The sequence below is a fragment of the Lipophrys pholis genome (assembly GCF_963383615.2).
Source record: "Lipophrys pholis genome assembly, chromosome: 9".
Lineage (NCBI taxonomy): Eukaryota > Metazoa > Chordata > Actinopteri > Blenniiformes > Blenniidae > Lipophrys > Lipophrys pholis.
In genome coordinates, this window is record NC_137639.1 from 20,659,266 (window position 1) to 20,687,162 (window position 27,897).

At 42.0% G+C, this 27,897-nt stretch overlaps 1 protein-coding gene across 1 annotated transcript; it reads right to left on the reverse strand.

Moving 5' to 3' along the window:
• Positions 1-1,621: 1,621 nt before the first annotated feature.
• On the reverse strand, positions 1,622-26,901 carry znf574 (zinc finger protein 574). The gene is made up of 10 exons (XM_080472338.1): positions 26,823-26,901; positions 24,470-24,630; positions 14,409-15,555; positions 14,095-14,309; positions 13,381-13,560; positions 13,098-13,192; positions 10,988-11,082; positions 5,813-5,961; positions 5,063-5,350; positions 1,622-2,609 (listed from the first exon to the last, which is right to left on the reverse strand). Exons 1-10 carry the CDS (start codon positions 26,833-26,835, stop codon positions 2,010-2,012), a joined length of 2,943 nt encoding a protein of 980 aa, XP_080328464.1. The 5' UTR covers positions 26,836-26,901; the 3' UTR covers positions 1,622-2,009.
• Between the last annotated feature and the right edge of the window lie 996 nt (positions 26,902-27,897).

Consider the following 27,897-nt stretch of genomic DNA (forward strand, 5'->3'; position numbering starts at 1 on the left):
GCTCTACGTTAAAGAACACTCAATCGCTCTGCTCTTCTTTGGTCGCTATGTTGATGTCGAGTGGCGGATTCCTGGGAATCATTGTTGTCATCTTGTTAAGCTTTACTGAACTTTCTGGTTTCAATGTCAAATGTACGAACATGTATTTCATCAGTCAGGTTTATATTCAAAAATAGATTTTAATCTTAATGAGGTCTCTCACAAGTTAAATGAAGGACAAATTAATACAAATAAGACGTTTGTACTGTTTGAAGCACATGTATTGGTATCCGTTTTGCATTTGGTGCATAAATCTAAAATTCAATGATAGAAATCGGCGCTTTAACCACCTTTCTTTTGATAATGATTTCCTCTCCAAACAGCCGGGTACTTTGAGGGCCACTGTTTGAAATTGCCTGCAGGAGAGAGAGTTTTTGTTTAGCTGAGTTTGGAATGAGCAGTGAAGAAGACAGACAGACTCATCAGGTTTTATGCATTTTTGTTCACAGGCTCACCAACAAGAGACGCAAACCCGCCAACACTCTCACTCAACCTCTCCATCCTGTTTGGGACGTTCGGACACCAAACTGACGGGATAAAGTCGCTTAACAGTTTTCTTTACATCACAGACACATTTTTACTGCACACTGGTTTCATGCTTTCACCATAAGAATCAACTGTTTGTGTGCATGTGTTTTTGTTTTGTTTTTTCTGGTTCAACGTTAGGCAGCAGGTAGGATAAATGACACTCCACCCCAATATCAGCTCTCAAGATTTCCCAGGAAGGAAAAACAGCATGTATTTATCGACTTGCTTGCTTGTTGACTCACACAGAAAAGCAATTAAAATCCAGCTAAACTCCGGGCTCCAGCGTCTTTCTTGCTCCTGGGAAGCCCTCCATTCCAATCCTCAGCTTCTCGCTCGGCAGAACCGTTGCCATTTCCCCCCATTTCGGTTACTCGCACAATCATCAGCATTTCTGCTTCCATGACATGAAAACAAACCGAGACTGAGTGCCTTGGTGTGTGCGTGTGGTTTCAAACCCCCCCTGTCAGCAATCACTGGGAGGGAGACAGCCATAAACTGCGCTTTAGAAGCCTGTAATGGGTTACTGCAGCGCTGGCAAAACTTATATCGCATTATGCCTCTTCCCATTCACACACAAATAGGATCATTATTTTTGATAACTATACAGCAAGTGCTGGATAATTTCATTACACTTCTTGCCACTGCATAATGCTGTACTTCAGTTAAATCATCATAAATCTCAACGTTTCTCTGTTATTATTGTATTTAATTACGGCACAAAGCCAATCGATAACATAATGTCCTTGAAATTATTGGAACATTAGCGTTGATCTATACACAACTCTACTTCTCACTGCCTTCCACAAACATTAGTGTGCGTGTGAGTGACAGGAACAGCAGTGAGAGGAGCCGAGCATCGACTGGTGCTGGGGTGGGGGTGGGGATGGGGGTGGAGGTGGGGGGTTCATAATTCTCTGCAGAAGACTTCATACAGTTTGTCAAGCGGCAGAGGTGGCAATTTACAGCAGGACCTATAAAGTCTATCCAATCTGAAGGGATGGAGGCGATGGCCTCATGTCAACCGCCTAATAAAATGATGGACACCCACGAGTGTGAAAGCTGAAACGTTTTATTAGAAAGAAAGCAGAAGACATTTCAGAGGCGGCCACGTGATCGGCAAAGAAATAGAGGCTGTAAATAAAGGCCTGTATACGATCGACAGCTGATTTCACGGGCAGCTTTTAAACTCAAAGTCTCATTTAGGTCTTCTGATGGTTTCCTCTGTGGATCAACCCGTTTCGTTAACACAGCTGGAACAATGTTAATTCATATTGTGGGCAAATTAAGGAAAGTTGCAAGATCAGCCCACAATCTGGGTAAATTTTTTCCAAATGGTTCTGAAACATAACACACTATATACAGATAAAGTAATCACTCCCACTGCCAATCACTCACCAGTCTACCTTCTCATGTTTCAGTCGGTCTACTCCTCTAATCCGCTTTCATACCGTCTCCTCCACAATGAACTCTATGGCGTGCTGCGGCGAATGGTTCGTCTCCACCATGGTGATTTCGTTTCCTTCCATGGTGATGGTGGGAACGCCGATGCCCTGAGTTCCCAGCATGGTGGAGGGCAGGATGACGACCTGCGAGGCTCCCTCGATCCCGCTGAGCTGATCAGACGGGATCATGACTGTCTCGGTGGCTCCTTCAGCTCCCTGCAGTACATAAATGGTCTGCACAGTGCCCGCCTCCACCTCCGCTGTGGCGGCCAGAGAAGACAGCACCCTGGCCCCCTTCAGCATCTTCTGCACCTCGGAGGCTTCGGCTACGTGCACCACCTGCCCGGCCGACTCCTGCGGCAGCTCCACGTGCAGCCGGATGTGTTTATCCAGGTTGGAGCGAGAGCGGAAGGCGGCGTTGCAGTGGGGACAGGGGTAAGGCTTCTCGCCACTGTGGGTGCGGGCGTGCTCGGTGAGACGGGCGGCCACGCTGAAACTCCGCCCACAAATCCAGCAGCAGAAAGGCCGCACGCCGCTGTGGATGCGCTCGTGGTCCTGCAGGTGGGGCAGCTGGCGGAAACGCTTCCCACATGTGGCGCACTGTGTGATGAGTAAGGAGGGGAGGGGATGGGGGGCGATGAGGGGAAGTGGAAGAGGGGAGAAGGTTGGAAATATAAAAGCATGAGCGGGTGCCAGGAAAGTTAACGCTCACAATAGTGCCAGTGCACAAACTCCACTGCAATTAATATTTCCTGAGACCTCTCCCTGTTTTCTGCAGAGGCAGCACTTGTGGCTGAGACACAGACTGAAAAGAAAGAAAATAGTGCAGGAGGAGGACAGATGCAAAAGAATGGAATCGATTCAGTTTTTATTCCCTGTGCGAGCGTGGGTTTTCTCCACGTACTCCACTTTCCTCCCACAGCACAAAGACGTGTGTGAGGTGAGGTGGTGACTCTGAAATGACTGCAAGTCTGAATGACTGTGTGTGACTGACTCCTTTTGTTTGCAGTGTGACACACTGGCACCGTGTCCAGTTCGTATCCTGATTTTCACCCAAGACCAGCAGGAATCTGCTCCGGCACTCACTGACATTAAAATGGGCAAAGTGGTAGAGAAGACGAATGAATGCAGGTTTTGGTAAATCAAATTATTTTTCCCACAAAACAATCCATCCACCATTTGGTCAATACCACATTAGAAATGATTCCTTCATCCATCTTTTATACCGGGGGTCAACAAAACCCTGCTCTGATCCTGAAGCTGCTCTTTAGACTCTTTGTAGTCGCTCCATGTTGCTTTCAAAATATTACATGAAAACAATTCTCATGCAATTCAGTGGTTTGTTTGTTTTTTGCACAGCAAAAAGGAACCCATTACTCACAATTGTGTCACATCCTTGTGAACTGGAACGACTATTAAATAATCTTGAGAGCTAAGCAGCTAAAAAGAGGAATAGAAAGTATGGGGTAATTCACGGGAGGATTTTTTTCATATCATAACCGCAACATTAAGCAGCTATAAATCAACTATATATCGGTCGGTATGGACAACTTTAATGACAGCGAGGGCCAAAATAGATTCATCCTCTCTATCGGACGAACACATTTCAGCAAAAAATTATGCTACTTAAGAGCATAAAGAGCTAACTGGTTAGATGTATTATTTTTATGAAATCTGAAGGCAGATATTTGATCATTCCCACCTTGAAATACATTTCATTTTGGGAGGAAAAATAAATGCATTAAATACAAAAGGATTTTTGTGACCTTCCTCTGTATCCTATCCTGCCTGTGAGCTGCCAGGTGTTTGTATCTGATATATATATATATATATATCGACTTGATAAGTTGTGTTCTCGTTATTTTCAAGTATTCACCAAAAAAAGTGGCTGTTTTGGTTGTAAAGGTTGCAGATTTAACACCCTTCCTATGCAGAGTAGGGGGAAGGTAGATCCTATGCCATCGCATGGCATTATAGAACACAATCTGTATACTTTATCCTAACCAAAGCTCAAACATACTCAGATTACCAGCACACCAAAGCACCAAAACATACATTTTTCAGGAAGCAAAGGCCTTAAAATATTTGTCATGTAATTTGTGTTCAAATAATCGACTCGTCATTTAAATGTTGTTGCTCTGCGAGGAAGAGTATAATCAGCAACACAGAGTGTGATCAGTTATGAAATGGCAAGCGTTTACCCCTAAATAAAGTAATCACATCAGTAATCAACAGCTCCTGCCACAGTAACATTCTCTCCCTGCTTGATCCCACCTGAGTGCAGACAATGACCTACAACTCCGTGGCTGATTAGACCTGAAGCACTACTGAGGAACGACATTATTGAGCTTTACTTTGATTCCCACTGGGGACACTCCAATTGAATCTGTAATCCCTGTTGACAGATGTGGCTTTTGAGTAACCCCATGAAATATACTCAAGAAGAATCACTTTTACTGCGGAGTTTGCTTTTTATTCCCAGAGCAAATATGAGTGTCCCTGCAAGAACACACAGTGTATTTGATATAAATTAAAATTCATCCCCATAACTAGTTCTGTGTTTGAAACCAGTGCTCTTGGACCTCAGTCCTTACCGTGGCTGATAGATATGGCTCAAAGCAAAGCCACAACATTAAATCAATTTCTGCAGCACGGCGTGCTGAGATGGGCTTGGGTGGGTCTATAGTTGATGTCCTGCCTCATCACCAGAGCAGCAGAGAGAGAGGGAGAGAATCCCAGAATAGTAACAGGCACAGAGGGGAGCTGACAGGTCCTAACTCAGCCCTGCCATTAATCACAGGTACACAGGGAGGGAGGAAACACCCGCAGGACACGCTGCACAAATGGCCATGGTCCGGAACCGGAGAGATGGCCACATCTATGAACAGGTGTGACCATGAGGGGATGAGGCCGCCCTGGGTTTTCAATTTCGACTGCAGGCATTGAATGATTTGAACGTGTTTTACAGAAAGGATGGAATACAACTCTGAAGGCTGCGAGAAAAGTCCCTTCTTATGCAAACACACACTGGCGCGTATAATCATCTTTCTTACCTCAAAGGGCCTCTCATCAGTGTGTGTCCTCATGTGAACGCTGAAGGTGGAATTGTAGGCAAATTCCTTGTGGCAAATCTGACAGCGAAAACGAGGTCTGTTTTTGGACTTGCTGAGCGTTCCTTGGAAATGTGCGAGCACGTGCTCCTCCAGGCTGCTGTTGCTGGTGAATCTGCGGCGGCAAGGCGTCACCGGGCATTTGAGAGGCGTCTGGCCCGTGTGGGATAACCGATGGAGGTCGAGGCCCTCCTGGGTCATGCAGCGGTGGCCACAGAGGTCACATTCAACCTGAGGGAGAGGCAGGGAGGGGAGTTGGGGAAAAAAAGAGACAATCCAGAGGGCAATGAGCTGGAGATCAGAGGCAGTGAATGGAGAATGTCTTCATGGTCTAATTGTGACGCAATCACAATGTCACACTTTTTTAACCTTAGTGAAAGGGTGGTGACATCTAACAAAGTCTGCAGTTCTGTTCTGTCTACACGGACAGGATCCAGTCAGAGGGAAAGAAATCAAACCCAAGATCTGTGACATGGAGAACTGAAACCCGATGAAGATAAAGGCTCACCGTGATGCTGGATTCATTTTGATTTTACGGGCGGAGAACTGATGACTGATGCGTTTCTTCCCCTTTTTTTACAAGACGATTTTATCTATCAAGGTTCTTGGAATTATGGTTTCCGTTACACATAAGGAATCCTCTCATCAGTGTCAGGATAAGAATGAAAGGGTTAATGAAACGCTGTTGCCAACCTGCCCGGTGCTGCGCCCCCGGCCTTGGCCACGTCCACGGCCAGTATTCCTCTCCTCCTCTGGTGTCGGACACCGCTGCAGGTGGATGTCCAGCACCGACTGGTTGATGAACTGGGATGAACAGTGCGGACATGTAGCCGGCTGTTTGTCTGTAATGAGAGCGTGCAGAGTTTTGGACAGGTGGCCATACTCTCTCCTCGTGCTACAAGCTTCAGCACCATGTGAATATCTGAAGGCTGATTTGAGTGTGCTAGACCGTTAGATGTTGTGCCAACTATCATGCAGTGACAGGTGGCACATACAGAAATGGCTGGTGGTGGGCATCGGCGCCATAGCATTCAGCAGCAGCCAGTTTTCTCTGTGTCAACAAAAGAATGTGCCTGGGTTTAATGATTATTCATTATGTGAATGCACGGGGAGAATCTAACCCCACAAGTGTATGCGACAAGATGTAAAACAAACTGAAACAACAGGGACGCAAATTAATTATTCTTTTTGAATTTGACTAACATTTTGTAATGAATTCATAATGACAACAAAACTGGCCAGCAGTTGTTGACACCACCTGTGAAGCATTTTTCCTATTGTCTGGGGATGTGCTGTTACCAGATAGTTATCAAACCTCATTAAGTGCAACATGGATTCAGTAGGAGTGATCAATTCGTTTTGAAACGACTTAATGTGAGACAGTCGGTGCAGAAAATAATCAGTGGTTTTACCACCAGTGATTATTTTTACGTCTTTAATTACCCCGTTTTAGTGTTTTGCTGAAATTTGATAAAGATGATCCTAAATACTTTGTTTTCATGAATAGAGAGAAATGTGCAAAAGTATCAGGCATTTCTGAAAGAAGTGCCACTATCCCACCATGCAGAACAGCCGATTGATTCCTGCAGAGTACAATAAACTCAATCAGTCACTGTTTTTAAAAAAATTGTTGGGTTATTAGTTGAACAATAATGGTGAGTATTGTTATACTGACATGATTTCTGATAAATGTAAACACTTATAGTATACGACGTTAATGTGTTTGTGCTTCTTCCAAATCACAGTGTTCTTTCTCTTGCACCCAATTCATGCCAGTTTCAAGACTTTGTTGCTTTCGGTCATTGTCCGACTGGTTGATGAACTGGGATGAACAGTGCGGACATGTAGCCGGCTGTTTGTCTGTAATGAGAGTGTGCAGAGTTTTTTTTATTATATTGTATTTTTATCTGCTTTTTTTTTTTTTAGTTTCTGCTATGTGTGCTTCTTTCTCTTTACTATCCTGTTGTACCACTGCAAATTTCTCCACATGTGAGATATATAAAGGGATATCTTATCTTGTCCCTTTATTTCTGTGCTTTAGTGCTTCGGTAATTACCAGGATGTTTTGCTTCAGAAATGATCAGATGCACATCGTCTTTCGTTTGGCAACTTCCTGTCTGACTGAATCTTCTCTCTGCACTTTGACATAGCTCCCATGAATAACAGAAAGTGCCCGTAGAGCAAACTGCAAAGCCGCTCCAGATGGAAACATGGGCATTATGTATTTAATAGAGGGGGGCTTCCCTTGCTGTAGGGCTCCATTGCAGTGATGATGGATGCGCGACATATTTTGCAGCCCTATTAAGAACTATCTTAAGGTGGCTACAGACTCTGACAGTTCGGTCTTTTCCCAAGAGAGATAAAAGACTGTGGCTTGAATTCGGTGGTTTTCCGTCGTGCAGTGAGAGGGGTTGGTGGACGGCCGATGCCACAGTCGTGGAAAAACAAACACTTTTACATTATTTTCTGGATGTCAGAGATTTCTCTGCTACCGCCACACCATTCCAAACAGTGCGACTTCCACAACGCGGCACCGCCACACATCACAGCTGCACATGAACAATAGCTGGCAGACTTGGAGGGACGTGAAACATTGGACCGCGACCACATTCTCCATCTACTTCCATAGCAAGATATTTCCCTGGGCCACCACCACGACAGCTCCAGTCTCCCCATTCTCTAGCTTAGCTTTGTTATTTCTTTCCTGAAGGCACTGGCAGCAGACATAAATGATGTAACGTACTAAAGCACACTGTTGCAGTCAACACCGCTGTTTTAATGAAGGGGAACATTGTACAGCCAAACTTAGTACCATACAAAAGTTGATGAAATAAAACACAGGTAGAAATAAACAATGAGGAGTCCTAGATGTCCGAGTATGACCCATAGAGTCCTGCCCCCTTGACATCATGGAGTCTGTTTGTCAAACATACAAAAAGAAGAGTCACACTGCAGCCACCGGAGATCTTTACTTCGTTTCTAAAGTTACAATAGATAACCTCTTCTTATTGACTTCGCAATGGGTTAAGTAAGAAAACTATTATTATTTTTTAAAAGCATTCTGGCCTTTTCACATTTTATCACTGCTGTTTTAGTTGTTTGTATAGAACTGTTAAAATCACTGCCTGAAAAAAAGCATTTACAGTTGTTCTCCTCAGTTTTATAATGCATGTATAGTTGAAGTATTGGCTTCTAGTCTATAAAAGGAAATATTGACACACCTCGACATTTCTCTGGTTTCTACACAAACATCTGAGATATCTGGAAAATCGGTTCATTTGACTCCGAAACACAATAGAAACAACTGTCACGACACAAAATCTTAATATGATGGTTAATAATTAATCTGCCATTTCTTCTCAATTAACAAGTAATTTGTTTAAACATAATAGCAAAACAACTTTCCACTGTAATTGATTGGCAGTATTTTGCATATTCATTATCTGTCAATCAGATAAGTACTCAGTAAATTAATTCATTCCTAATCAGCTGGTTCAGTTGGCTGTTGTATTTAACCAAGCTCTCGCTGAGTTGCTCTTGAAAACCCAGCTGGGAAACTGCTGACATTGACGGTTCATCAGCATGTCCATAGGCCATCATGCCACTATCCTGCAGCCTGCTAATCATCTGTACTGTCTGTCCCAGTAGGGGCGAACCCACTCAGCTACTTATTGAGATCTTCTAATTAAACCTTTTATAACGGCAATGTCTGCCTTTGGCCTTGAATTGATCAATAGATCAATCTCTCCAATCATCTTTCTCAGAGGAGAGACGTACATTTGACCCCTGCTGCACGCCGACTCCTCAAGCTTAACTAATGGAGGTTGCCGTGCCAACACCCGCCTGATTAAGATGAAGTGTCAACATGTTGACCCAATTCATTTACCTCCACCTTCCTGCTCTATTCCACATGGCAAACAAATCAATAGAAAGTCACCGACTTAATGCAGCAGAGGGCAGTGGACATACTGTACGCCACAGATCCAAGTTTCTAAATAAACAACGCGGACCACCCAGGCAGCCTGATGAGGTCATTTGCCGCTGACTTAGCTTTCATCAATGGTAATGTACTGCATGCTGTGCTGATCGGAGCATCATCTCTAATTGGCTTCCGTTACAGAGGAGACATATGGACTTGCATCTGGTATCTTGGTATTGTCACCCTTAGTAGGCTCTTTTTTTAACAAAAGCATAACATGGCCACACAAAAGGCTTTTGTGTATCTATCTGAAACCAAGACACTCAATAGGACATCACGGTATATTTCTGTCAGTCAGTACCGGCAATGCAAGGGAAATATTGCAACATTACATCCATAGTTGAATTGATTCCATTTCATCTATTGGTTACTTATCTACTAAGCATAATTGTACTGAGAGGCTACTTCTTGTCTGGCAAACTCCTTCTCTAGAGGAAATTGCTGAGATTAATTTAAAATTAGTCAGAAAAGAATCCAGTTCAGACTTTTTAAAGAATTAAATATCAGCTGATCGTGATACTTTCCCCATCTAATAGTTACAATGACCTTCTATTAACTTTCATTTTATCGACAAACTGGATGTATTGGACACAAAATGGCATGAGCTTGTTCTTTGTTTATCGCCCATGTGTTCCTCATCTTTCACATTTGCATTTATGAATTCCAGTGTGCAGTGAGGCTCAGCAGTCACATGAGGCAAATATCAGGGCTCCAGAGGTCTGTAGTAAAAGTAATAATGGTTGCTTCCTGTGTTAAATGACCTTGCATGTCATCACATACTTTATTCAACGTTTCTGGTAAGGTGGTGTCTGAAATATAATGTCGAGACAGCAGGACCTACAGCAGCTCCAGAAGATAAAAAAAACAACACAAAAAAACACAAAGAACCCAGATATATATTTGTACACAAACACGCACACAAAGTATTATCTTTCTTAATTTAATGAAACAGCTGTTATTCTTTATGTTCTTGTGCTTGCTGTTTTTATGAGAGATAAAGAGGTGCTGCACCTTGTTAGTAACCGTAAAGTGTCTGTTATAAAGCTGTTGCTGTGTACAGTGTGGCTGAGTCTGGATATATGTTTTTTTGTTTTAAATCCCCATATTAGGAGTTAAGATGTCGCCTTTATAAATTGTACCGGGTAAGCTATTGTTACTGTATGTTCAGGTTGGTCGTGGTGGAGAGATTAACGTTTTGGTAAGTGGAACACATTGTAAAAACTTAGTAGGGATTCAGGAACAAACTTGTAACGTGAAGTTTGCTGGTTTGACTCCCACTGTGTCGTGTGTGTCACCACTGTGAGTCATCGAGCAAAGCCCTCAACTCTAAACCACTCAGGATGCATCAGGAAGGGCATCCAGGTTAAATCTGAACCTTTTTCATTAGCAGTTTATTGGCCTGTTTATAGTTTCACAATAAACTGCACAAACTATTGTGACATATGAACAAGCTGTAGCCATTGCAGTTCTATCCATCCATCCATCAATCTATCCATTCGTCCATCCACTGATAGACTAATTTGCATTAAACGGACCCTGTTTAATAAATAGATTAAATATTGAATTATAATTATAATCATTATAAATAATTGAATAATGTGTGCAAGCACAATAAGCAACATGGCCGTGAGATGAGTGGGAAAACATGTGAAGTCATATTTTTATTCTAACAAGACGGAAACCACGTGACTAAAGAATACACAGGAGGAAAATCCCTGCCACCACATTGACGTGAGATTTACAGTCTTGATTTAAAATTTAAAGCTGCAGATATTTGCAACACGTGTAACCAATACTAAAATAGTGAACATTTTCTCAGTCATAAATTCACATCTATTTGTGGTATGAATATTGATATATGGTACAAAAAAAAAGGCCTGAACGCTCACCTTGATGCATGAGGGAGTGCAGGTCAAGGTCTCTTCTGCGTTTGAAGGCCTCGCCGCATTCAGAGCAGGGGAACGGGTGGCTGGTGTGGAGCAATCTGTTCAAACACACATATTCACAATTCACAAGTGCAGGATTACAAAGGTGTGTGAACGGTGTTTAACAGATTGAAGCTATAATCGCACAAACAACGAAATTAAAAAATTACTGCTCCCAATATGGAGGCTTAAAAAGCCTTAATTCAGAGGCCCATAAAACTCTGTAATAAAAGTTATATTTTGGTTTTAAGCTGCCACCCTATATGTGACTCGTAGGGGGATTACCAGCAAGTATGTGCTTAGCTGTACTTCAGGTCAAATGAGGGGTATTAGCAGAGTGTATAACGGCTGCAGATAAAAAGAGCAGCTGTAAACTGGGAGGAGTCAAGAGTTGGGACATGAAAGGCTATATTTATCCATTGCATTATGTTACTCTGAGTATGGCCTTAGGGGAGGAGTGAAGTGTTAGGATGCAGTCACCTAATGCTGCATCAGGCTGGCTTTTACAGCAGGGAGAAGAGAAGAAAAACCCTGAATGCTTCCTGCAATCATAATACTCGAATAGATGGTGTTTAAGGAAAAAGAAATCACCCTGCCCTAAACGTTGCATATATAGGGGCACAGGCATTACATTACAAAGCTTTACAGGATTGCTTATACAAACACTTAACCAAAAAGCCACTTTAAATAAAGTAGGGTGTTAAAGGTGATGCGCAAGGTCCCTTCAAGGCCTGTGTGAGAGACCAGACTGATTCTGTTCCCTGTTAAATAGACAATAGAAATCAATATTTCAGGGACATCTGACCCTGAGGCAGCTCCCAGGATTAAAATTTCAGTCAGGACCACTGCTCCTCCAAGCCAGATGTTCTTTGATGAGCAGAACTGATGCTGTGCATATAGCTTTAGTACTGAAAACTGTGGTGAACTAACAGGAGTTACAACAACAAGGTGATTAATTGATTTTTTTATCAACAGAATAAGGGCACAATTTGGATCATTAATTATTCGCACAAGTAATTTCCCATGTAAATTAAAATCAATTGTGTCCTGTAGCCCCGCTACCTTTCTTCATCCTCTGGATGAAAGCTGAAGATCTTCCTACACTGAGAAGGTTATTTGTGAACTCGGGAATAAAAAAAAAAGAAAGAAAAGAAAAGACAACAATCATATCTGAAGGTCTTCTTTAGTGAATGATGTATGAGCGGACTCCATCTGCTCAATGAGTTTGTTTGTGGGTTTTCGTAAAAAGCTCTGAAAAAAAGCCTGTTCAAGGACATCATTGATGTTTTGTAAAAACAAAACGAGCATCGTTTTTTAAAAGCAACCATCAACTGGATGACATTACTTTAAAACCTCCGTTCCCAACGTCTTTTTTGTTTTGAGACCAACCTGTGCTTAACCAGAAAAAAAATCATTTTTCAACGAAACAGTTTGAACTTTTTTTTTAGAACACTTTTGTTCGATTTCCTGAGTTTTGCCTCTGCAGCACAATGAATTTAAGATCAAACATTAATCTTTCACATTTGCTTTTACACTATTCATGTCCACGAGAGCATTGTCCTGCTTGTACAAAATGGTGTGCACTTTCCACTCCAGTGTTCCGTCAGCAATTTAATGCTGTTTCATTGAGCATCCACTGCAGCTTATATCCTCCACCCAGTATTCTGCCAGGCAGGACAGGGCCGGGCTCTTCCCACATTCCCAGGTCCTTATCATTATCATCTTAATTTACCAGGCCTCTGTCTGTCAATCATATGTGGCTGAGGCGCAAGGGCACGCAGACATCTCGGCGTGTTGGCTACACAGCTTAAAGGTCTTGCTCAGTAGTCGGACACGGCTCAGCTACTACAGCTCCTGGCGAGAGGGGGGGAGGTTTATCTAAATCCTGTCCTGGGCTCTGTTTGGGACTGTAAATCTGATGTATTTATGTAAACAAGAGTCGAAGAAAAAAAAAAAAAAAAAAGAAATCCTGACTATTGCCAAATGTCTGACATATTTTCGTTTTTTCCAACGAAGACATATGAAAAAAAAAAAACCCAAGGTGTAAAAGATGAAATTAGTAAAGTGTTATTACTTGTGATGGTTGAGTTGATCCATGGTGCTGAACCGTGAAGGACAGTTGGGACACGCGAAGAGATGAGCCGCTTCCTCACTGTCCAAACTACACACCTGCAATGAGATCACTTTCAAGGTTATTAAGAGAGGATGTGAAAGTGAGGTATCTACAATATAACTGCTTTAACATATAGATGAACATGTGTTTTGTTTCTTCAGTGTTTAAATACAAGATCTGAGTACTGGGACACGACATTTTAAGGCATTTTTTTATAGAGCAGAATGTAGGAGGGAGGCTGTACCGGTTTGCGTCCACGCTTGCGCCGAGGATGTGTAGACGTGTGAATGCGTTGGTGTCTCTTCAGGGTGGCTGCCTGCGAGAAGTTTTTGCCACAAACATCACAGCTGAAGGGCTTGTTGCCTGTGTGGCTCATGCTGTGGCGCAGCAGGCTCTGGGAGTTGGTGAAGGACTTTGAGCAAACCTTCAGAACAACAATAATGAGAGTTAGCGCCATAGTTTTTTTGACATCAGCTCCTTTTTGCAAAATCGAATAAATAAAGCTATGCATAGCTGTGTGCAGGTATAAATTGATTTGAGGGATGAAAAATGGTGAGTTACCTCAAGTAAACCTCTCAGCAAGAACATACAATTAGCTTTTACTCAACCGTGAAGGCTGTTATTTTTCCACTTCATCAAAAATTTTTTGAAAATCAGTAATTGTAGTAATTGCAGCACATTCAGACTGCTTTGTCGCCCTTCTACTTCATTGTAAGAGGAGCAGACGACTGCATGGCTACATTTATTTGACTTCTCATCATTAGGACAATTACCATTGTATGAGGACAACAAGAAATCTGTCAAACATTCAAACAAAAGAGGTTCAAACTGTGTCACGCTCCACTTAGTAGCTTTACATCATCTCATCAAAGGGAGCTGCAAAACATAAGTGATCTTTACATCAAAGCAAATCAGCCCTCTGACTCAGAGGCAGTCTGATTAGATTGTTAATGGGCACCTTGCATGTGAAGAGCTTTTCTCCGGTGTGGCTGTAGACGTGTGTGCGCAGGAAGACGCGCCGGGTGAAAGTTTTGCCGCAGTAGGGGCAAACGTGGGGCAGCGGCGTGCGGGACCAGTCCTGGAGCAGCTTGGCAGGTGGAGGGTGATTGGTGTTGTCTGAGTCTGCTGCAGTGCTGCCCTCTAATTCATCTTTAGTGCCTGAGCCCTTGTTTCCTAGCCACATAGAAAAACAGCTTGTTACGGCCAAGTAGTCCTGCAACTACGGGCTGGTTTGTCCCAAGATAGAATTTTGAAACAATAAATCCTGCTTACCTTTGAACACATTTCCACTAATGGCCCTGAATGAAGGCCTACTCCTCTTTGAAAGGTGAGAACCAGACGCTCCAAAAGACGCAGATCGCTTTGTACCCTGTGTGCCATCGGCAGGTTTACTGGCATCTGTTTCTGCACCGATTTCATTTCCTTTGCCTTCCTCCGTCACAGCTGTGTAGCGGTGCTGCCTCCAGTGGTACAAGTACTGGGTGGTATTCATGAAGGTGTCCCCACACTGACAACAGACGTGCAGAGGCTCCACCAGATCATGCTTCGTCTTGCGGTGTGTGACCAGGCCGGCCTCGTCGCTGAAGCTCTGTCCGCACTGAATGCACATGAACTGCTCAGGCTGCGTGAAAGTGGTAGTGACATTGGTAATGGGGGCGGTCTCCTCCATCTCCTGCCCGTCAGTCCCATTGTTCACGGCGTCACCTTCCACCAATGTCACCGGCGCCACCTTCTCCTCGTCCTGCTGTCGGTGCTGCTTGCGGTGGTAGAGGAAAAGTGTCGTGTTGAGGAAGCTCTCCCCGCACACGGAGCAGCGGTGCAGAGCTTCCTCAAAGCCGTGTTGGGTCCTGCGGTGAGCAACAAGCTCAGAAACCAGGCCAAAGCAAAAGCCACAGTCCACGCACAGAAGAACTGGGTCAGGCTTTGGTTTTTTGTTTGCCCCTTTCTTCTTATAGGAAGAATCGGGATCTGGATCTGGAATAGAGGTTGAAGCAGCCACCTCAGGAGTATCATCATCTGTGTTCTCGGATGAAGCAACCTGAGCGACCTCAGGCGTCTCTCCCTCTTCCACGGACACTGGCTGAACGATTGTGGTAGTTTCATCGTTTGTGACAGAAGGATCATCTGGCTTTAGAGGTGAAGTCAGGCCCTGAGCGGAGGAGGTCTCTGGGTCAGCTTGTGAATCACGTGTTGGATTGTCCTTACACGTCCCCTCTTTTCGGTGGTTCTGCCAAAGGTTAAGGCTTCTGAAAAGTTCATCACAATCGCCACACTGGTAGAGGATCCTGGGCTGGTCTGACGGCGACCTTTCAGCAAGTTCAGGATGCTTCTGTGCAATATCGGCAGGATTATCTGCTTGGCCTTCAGTCTGTGGCCCTTCCGCTGTCCTCGTTAAATTTATCACTTGTTGCTCCATAGACTAGAAAAGACACACAAAAAAATAGCAACATTAAAATGTTAGAATGCTTGTTCTTGTCTTGTTTTGTGTGACTGCGTATAAAGAACGGGGATCCTTTAAATAAGAATCAAACTGGAGTTTTAAGCCATTTCAACCTGCAGAGTTATGCTTTAATGTTATTCTTTCTGGCAGATGAAGGATGAGAATTCAGCGATGGGGTACTGGGGTCAATTAGAGCAGCATGTGTTTGGAGCCAAGGTTCCTCTGAGAGCTCCAGACAGCCAAGATAAGGCCTTAGCCCAGCCGATAACTATCAGAAGGCTCATCAGGGTTGAATGGGTCACTCCACAGGGTTTTACATTTGCTCCCACCATCCATTTGGATGATAAAAACCGAACATCAAGGTTGAGGTTAAAGGCGCCTGGAACTGCCTCAGTCACAGCAGTTCAACACGACTCACCTGCTGTACTGATTTGTGAGGCTTTTCTTAGTGGTATTAATACCTTTAACCACCATCTGGTAGCATTCGGATTACATTCACAGCCTGCATTGACATTTATGTTATTGTTAGACAAACTGATTGTTTAGTAACACGAGTAAGTGCTTCACCAACTACCATTATTTTAATATCTTTAAAAAGAAATACACACTCTCTGGCGATAACAATTTGACTCACATGTGAATTACTGTATAACTAGATTCATTTTGGAGACGGAATTATCTTTTAAAATTATTTTTGCTCTCTGAATCTCCATCTCAAAACAGGATAGTGAGATAAACACATTATTTAATATGTGACAAATGAAGGACAAGTTACTCTCAGTTAAACTCAAGCTTAAATGAGAGATGTTTTTATCCGTGTACATGATGTTTGTAAAGAAGCAGAAAGTCAGTTAACATCAATACTGACATTTTGAATGATTTCATTCTGTGTACCAGTCATTAAATAAACAAAATAGTTTTTCTGTCCAACCTTTGTGACTAAAAACAGGAACTAGAGGAATCCAGATTCCACATGCACTCTAATCCCTAAAAGCTAGGGTAATTTTATGCATCAAATTCACTCCAAAGACCTAATAATCTTCCTGTAAATCTTCCTTCTTGGCTCCAGCATGCAAACTGGCAACCTCCCCAGATACAGCGCATAAAAACACAAACAAAAACTGTTAAATTACCCCATCTCTGAGATTAAACCATACACAGGTTTGTGCCTCGTGGAGAAAATAGTATCAGTAGGAAGCATTAGCAGAGGGGGAAAAAATGCACTTGCATACTTTCTTCTAACAGCTATAGACAGCATGACTTAATGAAACTGCATCAATTAGTAAATTAATCAGGGAAAAGAAAAATAAATCTTAGGAATGTTTTACTGGGAGGTTGTTAATATTTTCATTCAGTTTTCTAACAGACTTGTTCATTTGGTCATCGTTTATGTTAAAAAGCATGTGTTTTGTGGGTCTGGGGTGAAAGATGCTTGCTTAAATGTTTATTTATTTATTTCTGCTCAAACTGAAATATTTCAAAGAATACTGAATTTAATTATGGGAAAAATTATGGTTTCCATTGTATTGTATCATTCAGAAGCACCTTTATATGTATTTTCCCTCAAACTCTGGCACCTGTCATTCTTATAGACATTATCACTATGTGTACAAGTCAGAAAAATACTGCCATTGATGACACTATTTCAAAAGACCGCACAGATGACCCTGAAGTGTGGCAGGGTTTGATAAGAAGGAAAACTAATATAAAGAGTGTTGTCAAGTGTTGATAAGTATCAATACCAAAGAGTGGAAAGAGTGGAACAATGTCAAACCTCCTTACATCAAAACACTAGAATAGGCGATTTTACAGTGAGAGGTTTTTCACACTGCGTAAAAAAACCTTGGACACTCTTCAATAGCAGGTAGTGTAACCTGACAAATTTACTCTTAAGTAAAAGCTCTCAGTTGAAGGGTTTCTTGCCTCCATATGGTTTACGAGTGACTCAAGATTAAAGAGTTTTCATTTAGATTTGTTGAGATGCTTAAAAAAAAAATGAGCTGATGGAGTGCCTTTGTCCTCATTATTTCACAGGTCAATACCACAGGTCTTTATTTTTCATATAATTCAACCAGTTCCACATCCTTATTGTGTATATAACTAAACAGGAGTGCACATGATTTCCTCCTTTGAAAGGACGAAACACAACCCTATCTTCTCCATTTCTTCACGTTTGTTTCAAACTCTAACAATCGATGACAATCATATTCCATAAATAAACTGCTATGCTAAACAAGGAGGGAAGAACTGCTGGTGGTGAGTTTTGACCTCCTTCCTTGGTTAAAGCATCTTTTTGCTTCAGTCAGTTCATCCGATCAATACATTTTCCATGAAAATATGATAAATTATGAAGAACCATGCTTGAGCAAAGCAAACTCGTGCAGGTTTTCAAACATGTACACAAAGCTTTGAGTACCTCTTGCTTATAAAGCATGTAGCCAGCCTTGAGAAATTTATCGAACACTTCTTAAGTCAGATGTTGTGAAATCAGTGTGATTATTGGTTGGTATGTCTTTAAACGGAATAGAATAGAATAGAATGTTATTAATCCCAGAGGGAAATTCCGTAAAGCATTGCTCCACACAGAATATATAGAAAAGAAAGTTAAAATCAAATAAGACACGATAACAAATAAATAAGTACTTTTAAATATCAATATGTAAAAGGCTTAACGGTTAGGCTTAAAGAACTAAAAGCCCTAGGGATAACAATCTGGGCTTTGATACCTCAGAAACGCTGCATAAAGTGTTAAAGACGAGGAAAAATCGAATGAATTGGCCGGGTTCAATTACACTTTTGACAAAAAGCCAAACTACATTTACAATGATAGCAGTAAAAAAAAGCAATAAATTGAGATAACATCCAAAGAGTGTTTCATTGGCACTGGATAGAACCATTATATAACCAATGTATTGGGTACAAAAGGTTGCAATCTTTCGGATTCAAATGGCGGGTAATGCCTGTAGTGAACTCAACAGCTTTAGTCAGACAAAAACAAAGCCAGAATTTCATCAGACAAAAATTTTATGCAAGTCGCATTGTGCACACCAGTGAAGACAGAATGGCCCCACTTTGTCCTACAGCATTTTGTTTTGCTCCGTCCATTTAGCAAATAACCTCACTAACATTTGGACTTGGTGGTTTAAAGTAAAATGAACATGGAACGATTGACCTTTACACTGGTAGGAAAAAAAACAATGTCAAAGTTCTGTGTTTATTTGAAAAATCTGTGGCAAAGGGTGGTGAAGGCTTTCCACTGCTGCACACACCAAATGAAAACACCAAAATGGCAGACGGCATCACTTACTAAGCAGTGACATTTAAAATAGACGTTTTCATCACAATGAAGTGACACGGGCAAGCCGCAAGTCAAAGAAAGAGACTGAAGAGGGAAAAATATTGATGTTAACGTCATATTGTGTGGTTTTCATTATCTAACAATGTCTTACCCTGCAGACTATAGGTACCATTTAAAACTAGAAAGAGACTGAATGAACACCCAATTATTAATAAAAACACAAGTTTTGACTTTGTCATACATATTTTAAGGAACAATATATTCATTTGAAGCTTCCCCTTCTCTGAAGTGCCACAGGTATTACTGAAGCTTTGTTGGGTCTGTGGAAATCATTACTTAGATAACGTGAAAGTACCTGCAATAAAGGTACTGATGATGGCTATACACTGCCATTTTGGCTGTCTCAGACAAAAGACGCGCAATATTTTCAATTGAGGCTTAAACTCTGTCGTTGCACAGCCAGCAGCTCTTACACACACACACACACACACACACACACACACACACACACACACACACACACACACACACACACACACACACACACACACACACACACACACACACACACACACACACACACACACACACACACACACACACACACACACACACACACACACACACACACACACACACACACACACACACACACACACACACACACACACACAGTCTGAGAAAATCTTCCGTGACATAACTGCCGTCTCACTACACTACATAGGGGCTGTTACAATGTACAACGACTGAAAACAATAGAAATGTCATGATGATCAAAGAAGCACCAGCTACGGACAAAAACAATACATGGATATCTGCAAGACAATTTTTGCAGATAACCGGGGGGTGAACTGATGGTCCATGTCCACATTATCCATTCAGAGCAGAGCAACGTTCGTAGTCAAAGCTGATGAATGCCACGTCACACAGTGCAGCAGTTAATACACTTGTAGGACTGCTAAAATTGCCGTCTTTAGGAGCCTTTAGGGCAACGGGAGGCCATAAGGTACACAGGTTTACAGCGTTTCACCAGCTGATTCATCCACAAGAAGGCCAATGAGCGATCCATCAGGAGAAGGGGTGGCACTGACTAATGCCTCATGCTCTTCTGCCCGCTGGCAACTTGGGATGCAATCTGTCCGTCTTCAGCATCACCGCGCTTTGTAGACGTGTGCTGAAGACTGTAAGCAGGAAGTCTGAGCACACAGCCATGGCTTCCCGCTAAACGGGAGTCAATGACTGCGTTTAACCCCGAGGGTTTCTGAAGCTGTCACGGGAAAGGCAAAAAAGTAAAAAGTGCCAGCTCCACCAACAGAGTCTGCTCAATATGTCAAAGTGAAACAGAATAACTCATCTCATTATGCAACATTGTAATTCTGCAATTCAGATCGCATCCTCAAGGAGCTAATGCATTCCAATGGAGTTTCTCCAAACAGGACACATAACGTAAAAAAAAAAGACTGAATACCATGCATTATGTAAAATCCCGCTGGCCTCTCTGATGCACTAGGGGCCAAACAATAAAAATACAACAGTATTTACATACTAAGAGAAAAACAAACCAATAAAGAACACTGGAGAAGAAAAATGACACTGCACTGCTAATCCAGACAAGCAAAAGTCTGGGATGGTCACGATACAACAAAGAAATCACAACAGTTCATTATAACTGAAGCATGAATAACATTGTGGTGATTCAGGCTGGCCTCGGCGGACACCATGTAAATATGGCATCCTGGACTTCAATCTGGCCTGCGACCTTTATCACATGTCCCTTTCCTCCGCGCGCAATCTTTCCAGCACTGCTCCACTGTGATTTATTCATTTAATGCACAAAGACATATTACTTACTGCTTCATCTTAACACTGTGGGCTATGCAAAGTTTACATTAAGCAGAAGCATTGGCTCTGATTTTAGTGTTTTAAATAAGACATACGAGCTGGTGGTTCTGTGGCCACGTGCAGCTCAATCCGGAAGGTATGCACAGTGGTTCGCGTGCTCGCTTTTCTGTGTGAAAATTCCCAGTTTGAGCTCAAATTTATATATTATCCACGCCTTCTCTCTGCATACGGGTTCTGTCCCACATCCTCAAAACGTACGTTTGAGGCACCCTGACTCTAAAACTGATATAGTTCCGTAGGTGACAGGATGAAATCCGCCACCATTTGTTTCAAATTAAATTCAAAACTATGTCAATAGGATGCTAAAACGGACCACAAGAATAACAAGAACCATGCTTTCATTTTATGCTCAGCAAATGCACACAAACAGAACAGACCTCAACAGTTGATATGGGACACAAACTAAACGGAGATGTGGATCAATTCCAAACAGACCGTAGAGATGGAAGAGAGTTAAAGATGAGTGAGTAAAAAAATAAAAAACAATAAAAGCTGATCCTTATTATAAAACTTAAAGGGAATAAAATGGCCTCAGAGATTACTTTTTTCTTGTTCTGGATTATTTTAAACGCATTACAGCATTTAGTGACTGCTGATAGAGGTTTAGCGGAGTTCCAATTAAGATTAAAATTAGGTGATTGCAACCACATTTTGAACTACACATCTATTGTAATTACTTAGTAATTGCTTTAATAAATGTAATTCATGGTTTGAAAAAAAAATAAAAATCCTAGTCTACTTAGTTAACTTTCTATTAAAAACAAATTTGTAGCACAAATGAAAAAAAAAATAAAAATGTTGCTCTGATGATACTGTAGGTGGGTTCTCATTGTGGATCTACAAGCCTCTGATATTTATAAATTCTATCTACATGACGACTGGCAAAGTGACAATCACTCTGAGGAAATCGTGCCTGTGTTCACTGAGGAGGAGCGCCGAGCGCCGTCTTCACTCGCTGTCCAGACAGTTTACCGAGTGAGGAGAGGCCAACGAGCCACCGGGCTGTTTGTGGTGAAAGGTTTACGCGCTTGTTGCCGCAGCAGAGCAGGAAGGTTTCGGGGCATAGCGGTTTAGAGTTTACGCCAGTGGTGTGTTTTTGATGGCTAATAAAACATCTGCTTTTGGTGCTGAAGATGTTGTAAACCAACCGCTCTTTCATGACATCGTCCCTGTCCGGCAATCAGAATAAGATTAACATTTAAAGCTTTGAATGAGTGAGGAATTGATTAGGTGTATTGATTGGATCACAACATGTCTTACTCACTATCCTGCAAAACAAGAAGGTTGTATGATCGGGAATCGATATGGGAATCAATGAAAGTGAGACTGATAAGCAGAATCAATAATGACATCAATGTCGGTAATTTCTGGTTAGTTCCGATCCCTACAACAGATAGAAGTGTTTTATGACGATTTGGCTTTCAGGTAGTGAAGATCAGGGTTTTATGGCAATCACAATAGTTTTATCTTTGCCCCATGATGGACCGTTAGTCCCTGCTGAGTCCATCCTGAACAGGTTGACTCCAGCGCCCTGTGACGCTGAAGAGGAAATGAACAATGGATCCTTGTCTTTAAAGTACTTTTAAAACTTGAAGAACAGAACACATCCAACCCCCCTGACCTGTAGAAATGCCACTGCGGTAACCAAATGAGGGGGTTACTTTCTAGCAGCATCCTAAATGTACAGCCTAATTTACAATCACCACACTTTTAGCGCTGCCACACATTTCACCCGATTGCCTCACTAGTGACTCATTACTCTGATATACAGCGTGCTAATGTGTTACTCTGACGTTACACTGCACGGGAAGAAGCGGTTCCAGGTGGTACTTAATATTTAAAAGAAACCGTTAAATAGGCTGCTGGCCTTAATGCGCACGACTGTGAATCTATCAGGGTAAAAGCAGGAAGTCTAAATGATGCAGCATAACAAAAAGTTCTGTCGGCTTTTAATATTGTTACATGTGCATGGGCAGTGGCCACTGCCAAAGGAACATGGAGCAGATAAGTTCTCCATTAAAATTGTATGATAATCGGTTTTCATGGCGACACATCTATATGATGATTCTAGAAATTTCTTATATTTTATGTTCATTTGTTTTTTATGAGACCGAGTGCATCCAACTGATTATACAGCTCAGTGGCCACATGCAGATCGGAGCAGTGAAATAACCAATACGTCACAACAACGCCTCATTTTTCTCTTTGGCACAAAGAAATAAAAGTGCCACTTAAAAATGCTCACACTTACTGAGCAAATTTCTCAAAACCTATTATGGAGAGCCTGACAAGGCTCAAAGGAATCTGAAATCTTCATTCCATAATAATCGTCTTTTGACTGAAAAGCTCCCTTTCACCGTGCGGAGGCCAGAGAGATTTCGTAAGGAGCTTTAACGAATGGTTGTATCTGCAACTGTTGCACAGAAGCAGAAATCTCATGTCGATAAGAACGTACAATAAATATTAAGAGCAGTTTCAGGGGGGCTTCTACAAATGTTATATTGACTGTCCCCAGTGACCTCCACCGTTGTTGTTGTTATGTCGGCTGATCCTACCAAGACCTTGTTCACGCGACACAGATCAACTGGAAACGTGACTGTTTATTCTGTAAATGCCGTCGTTTGGAAGCCAGGACAGTAGTTGGTGCTGTGTCTTTTTGTAATGCAACCTGCATGCATGTATCATCGGCACACTCAATATCTTGTGTATGTAAGAAATATGTCCACATGTGATCCAGGAGATGGAGCAATAAATGTACACTTGATTAGAGAATTGCTGTTGAATTAAAAAGCAGAGAGCAGCACAAACACTTCCAGTCCTCCATTGTGAATTGAGTCGATCAATGCGTGTAATGCATGTTTCAGACAAGCTTGTTTGTTTTTTCAGAATAGACAATATTTGATGAATCCCAGAGAGAAATTCTTGGGACGTAAAACCCGTTTTGAAAGCGTTCAGTGGCTCCCATCACCTTGTTGAGTCAGTCAAAACGCTACGTGAAAAAGGCCTGAAACACTGGGTTAAGTAGTAATATCAGTTACTTCCTTGAAAAAATTCAGTTATTCACTTTCTTCTATGCCATTTTGACACTTTTCCTCGTCATTGTGTCGTCTCACGCAGTGGACAATATCTGGTGTCTCTTGTTTTGTTACTGCATCACAGCTGTAAAAATGAGTTAATGCCGCCCTCTCAGCCAGGTTTGTCTTAAAAAAAATAATATCTACAAGGCTTTTACCTCGTTAAATACAGAGAAAATAAAAATGCCATGTCAAGTAATAACTACTCGACAAAAATGATGGCATGAATTACAGTTTATATTCTTACCTCGACAATACCAATCTTACCAAAAAAGTTCGAGCTTGTATGATGTCAGGATAAAGCAGGAATTATTACACGTCTTTAAATGAGCCAGTAAATAATTACAAACAGCTCAATGTTAAGTGTTCTGACCAAGGTCACTATTACTATGATGAGTAGCAGAGCATTGCCGATTTATGACCAAAGTTATGCTTCAATGTCATCCTCCAGATATGATCCAGGGGTTTTTAAATGCAGTGGGTTATTTTAGGTCATAGCGTCACAATCTTAACTTTTGTTGCGTTTTAGTTTTGTTTTTTTCTCCCTGTTCCACAGCTGAAATCCAAATAAATAGTCAGGTGATAAAATCGGGAAAGTGTTGACTGTGCCAGAACTTACCCGTGTCTGCGGTCCTGGAACGGAAGCAGAAGCGCTTCCAGATGTGTCCGCCTGCTCATCCTCAGCGGTGCACGTCAGCTGGTGCTTCAGGACCTCTTCCAGGGTGTTAAACTCCTGGTAGCAGGGGAAGCACATGTACACCGAGGAACTCTCCATCGCTTCTGGGGGATTTAAAAAAAAATAAAAAATTTAATAAATAACATTTTCATGAGGAACGCAGCAATGCAAAACTGATTCAGATAAAAGGTGTAACAGTTCACAAAACACATGCATGCTGTGAATGTGTAAGTAAAATCACTACGTGCGCCTTGTGCAGATGTCTATCCGCCAGTGGGTTACATCTGAAGTAAGGTTGTGAACATTGCCCTCTCCTGATGAAAAGAAGCGCCTGCATATATTATCTCGACAGCAGCTTGGACAGAAGTGCCAGGACGCTCACTCTGAGGTTGCCAAGATGACTCACCATGTGCTGAGCCTGAGCTAATTGTTATTTTGACCATGCAGGTTGCTGCTCAGGTGCAGCCCTTGCCAAGTATTTCTCTCTTTGTGCCACTTCATGGACTGAGCTGATGTTGAGCTACAACATCAATTAGATACGTACTGTAATTGGACCCACTGGAGGAGTCTAGCTCATGGCTACTACATTGTATCTATATTCAAAGAGCATTCACTATAATACTTCACACTGAGTGGTTACCAAATATACAAAACTGCTTAAGCAATGCTGGTATTTATAAAAAGAATCCTATAAATACAGGAATCCCAGTGCAAGCCATGAATCTGACACATCTTATACTTTACTATTTTAATTGGCAGAATAGTCTATAGCTTCAAGGATAAGGTTTATAACAGGGTAAGGTTCGATACGTTTTGTTATGAAAATCCCCTAACAAACAACGACGCTACAAAGTCAGTCAATTTTCCATTACTTTCCAACTTCCCCAACCAAGTATAAGCCTGGCCCAGAATTTTGTTCCTGCTGAGAATGTAAATCTTTTAAAGTGGGTTAAGAATATATCATTTTATTCTTTAAAGGCACCTTGCCACAGGAGGAATTTTTCTTAAACATATACACTTAAGCTGGAGGTGCGAAAAACTACCAGCCAAGCAGCATATGAGGTTTCACAGCCAAAGACAACACTTTCACGGTACTGTACATGGTTTTTTACCCCACTGTGACCTGGAGCTACATACATGCATTTTTTCTTCCATAGAGCTGGATGTGAATGGTACATGGTCACAAGACCTGTTGCTATGAAAGCCATTGTTTCTCCATCCATGTAATATACCTGCATTGTGCAAGTTAATTAAGATGGCCTGGAGCCAGCACAAAGCAAAAGGCATGCTGCCAGTTCACCACAGGGCCAACGCAGTCAATTAATTTAACAATCACATCTTTAGATTATGAAATGAGGGAAACACTACATGCTTGAGTGGCTGTTTTGAGGAGAAACAGAGGGACTGTGGTGCAAGTCCATTGACATTTCAACAAAATAAATATATTTGTTGATATCTTTCTCATTGGGGTTTTCGATGAGTTGTTGATCCTCATAATTTACACAATACAAAAGACACTCGGATCAGGTTTGCAACTGTTTGTGAAAATCTCGTCTGCACAGACGACAAATGAGAGCAAGCTGGCAACAAAAGGTGAAATCACATGTGACCTGCATCACTTTCAAATTTTCACAATGTCACACAGGTGGACATTGTGAGGGCTGATGCAGGCGAATCTACCCAACCAGCTGTGTAATATTGACGGCTGTCCACAGCTGCTTAGTCACAAGGACACAGACATAATAACCACAAAGTCACAGATATTTAATGCAGACCCCATGTGAGCTCCTCTGTTCCTATTCTAAAGGAGCCTGACCCCAAGCTGGCAAGATGATGGCTACACGGTTAGCATTTCGATGCTAACAGCTAGCCCCCGATTCTCCCATCTCTTCAACATGCACCGATGGCCATTTTCTTCCTAACATGGCTAACGTGTCCGAGGAGCGCTTAGCCAGCTCCCCGCTAGCTCCAAAGCTACCGGAGCAGCGTCAATCACACTGCCGAAGAGCTGCTGTCAAAGCCACATTATAGCTCGTCGCCGATTCCCCCCACCCCCTCCCCCACGAGCTCCCGGACCGGCGCTGAACACACCGAGAAACCGAGGAGAAGAAGAAGAAGCCCGGAGAAGGAGGGCGGGATACGCTTCTTCGGTGGTGTAATGGCGGCGACAGACCAAAAGTTACCATTAGCTGTCTCCCCCCGTCGAAATCCTCCATACATACATATCATCGTGTGCAGCCCAGCCGGGAAAGTAACGGCCGTGTAAAATAAGTAAAATTAGTTCAGTTAAACTCACCGTTTTCAGACATTACTGCTCCAGGATAAAGGACAACTTCAGTTTTTTCTGCATGTTAGAAGCCCCGCTCTGATTGGCTGGAGCGGTCACTTGACCAGCCAATAGTGTGCGAGTTTACATAACACACGCTGTTTGTAAGGGGAAAGCGCGCGAGCTGAGCGGCAGCAGCTGCAGACCCACCGCTGGAAGCCGCATGTTATACACTGAGATATCGGTGATGTTGTCATGAAAGATCGCCACCTTATTGCAAACAAACGAGCATTACACCCAAAGCCATGCTCTCAGGGTGAGTTTGTAATTACATGCATAATGCCACAGTAAATAAATAAATAAATATATATATATATAGATAGTATTTTTTTGCACACTGAAATCGCTTTTATTTTGAAGTCGTAGTCATTTTCAGTAGCGAATGTTTGGTTTTGTGAAAATATATACATTTTACTGTGGCTGGAAGGTGCAAACCAACATTACAAAAGGTGAAACGCTTACGAAGCCTGAGACAAATTTTCATTTTGAAAAACGTTTTTACAGATCATTAAACAAACTTACAGAACCATAACACATTTACTACTCATGAAACACATTTACATTCGTAAATTGGCAAATATGCAGCTGAGCCATTATTTGAAGTCAAAGGCTTATTGGAACTGACACAATTCCCACCATGAGGCTACATAACCTCTATTTCTACCAATATGAAGCTAATTTGAATGTATATGGACCACGCTCCCATGTGATAATCGAAGATGGAGAAAACATGTGCAGGCACACTCACAGATAGCTTACTGCTGAAGAATGATGGGAAAATCAATATAGTATTGAACAAAGGGAGGATTTTGAGATAACTTACCACTAAGCTGAATTTCCACTGACAAGAACATGACATGGTTGTAGCCTTCTTTTTTTTAGTTTTACGTTAGCAATAACAGTGTTTTACCGAGAAAAGCAGAAGTGTCATGATACAAATTGTATTTATTCTTATTCTTATTACACTAAACATTCATACGATACAATGTTATTATCAGTCTTACATTTCTATGATTCTTCAGACAATTTAAATAAAGGAGAACAG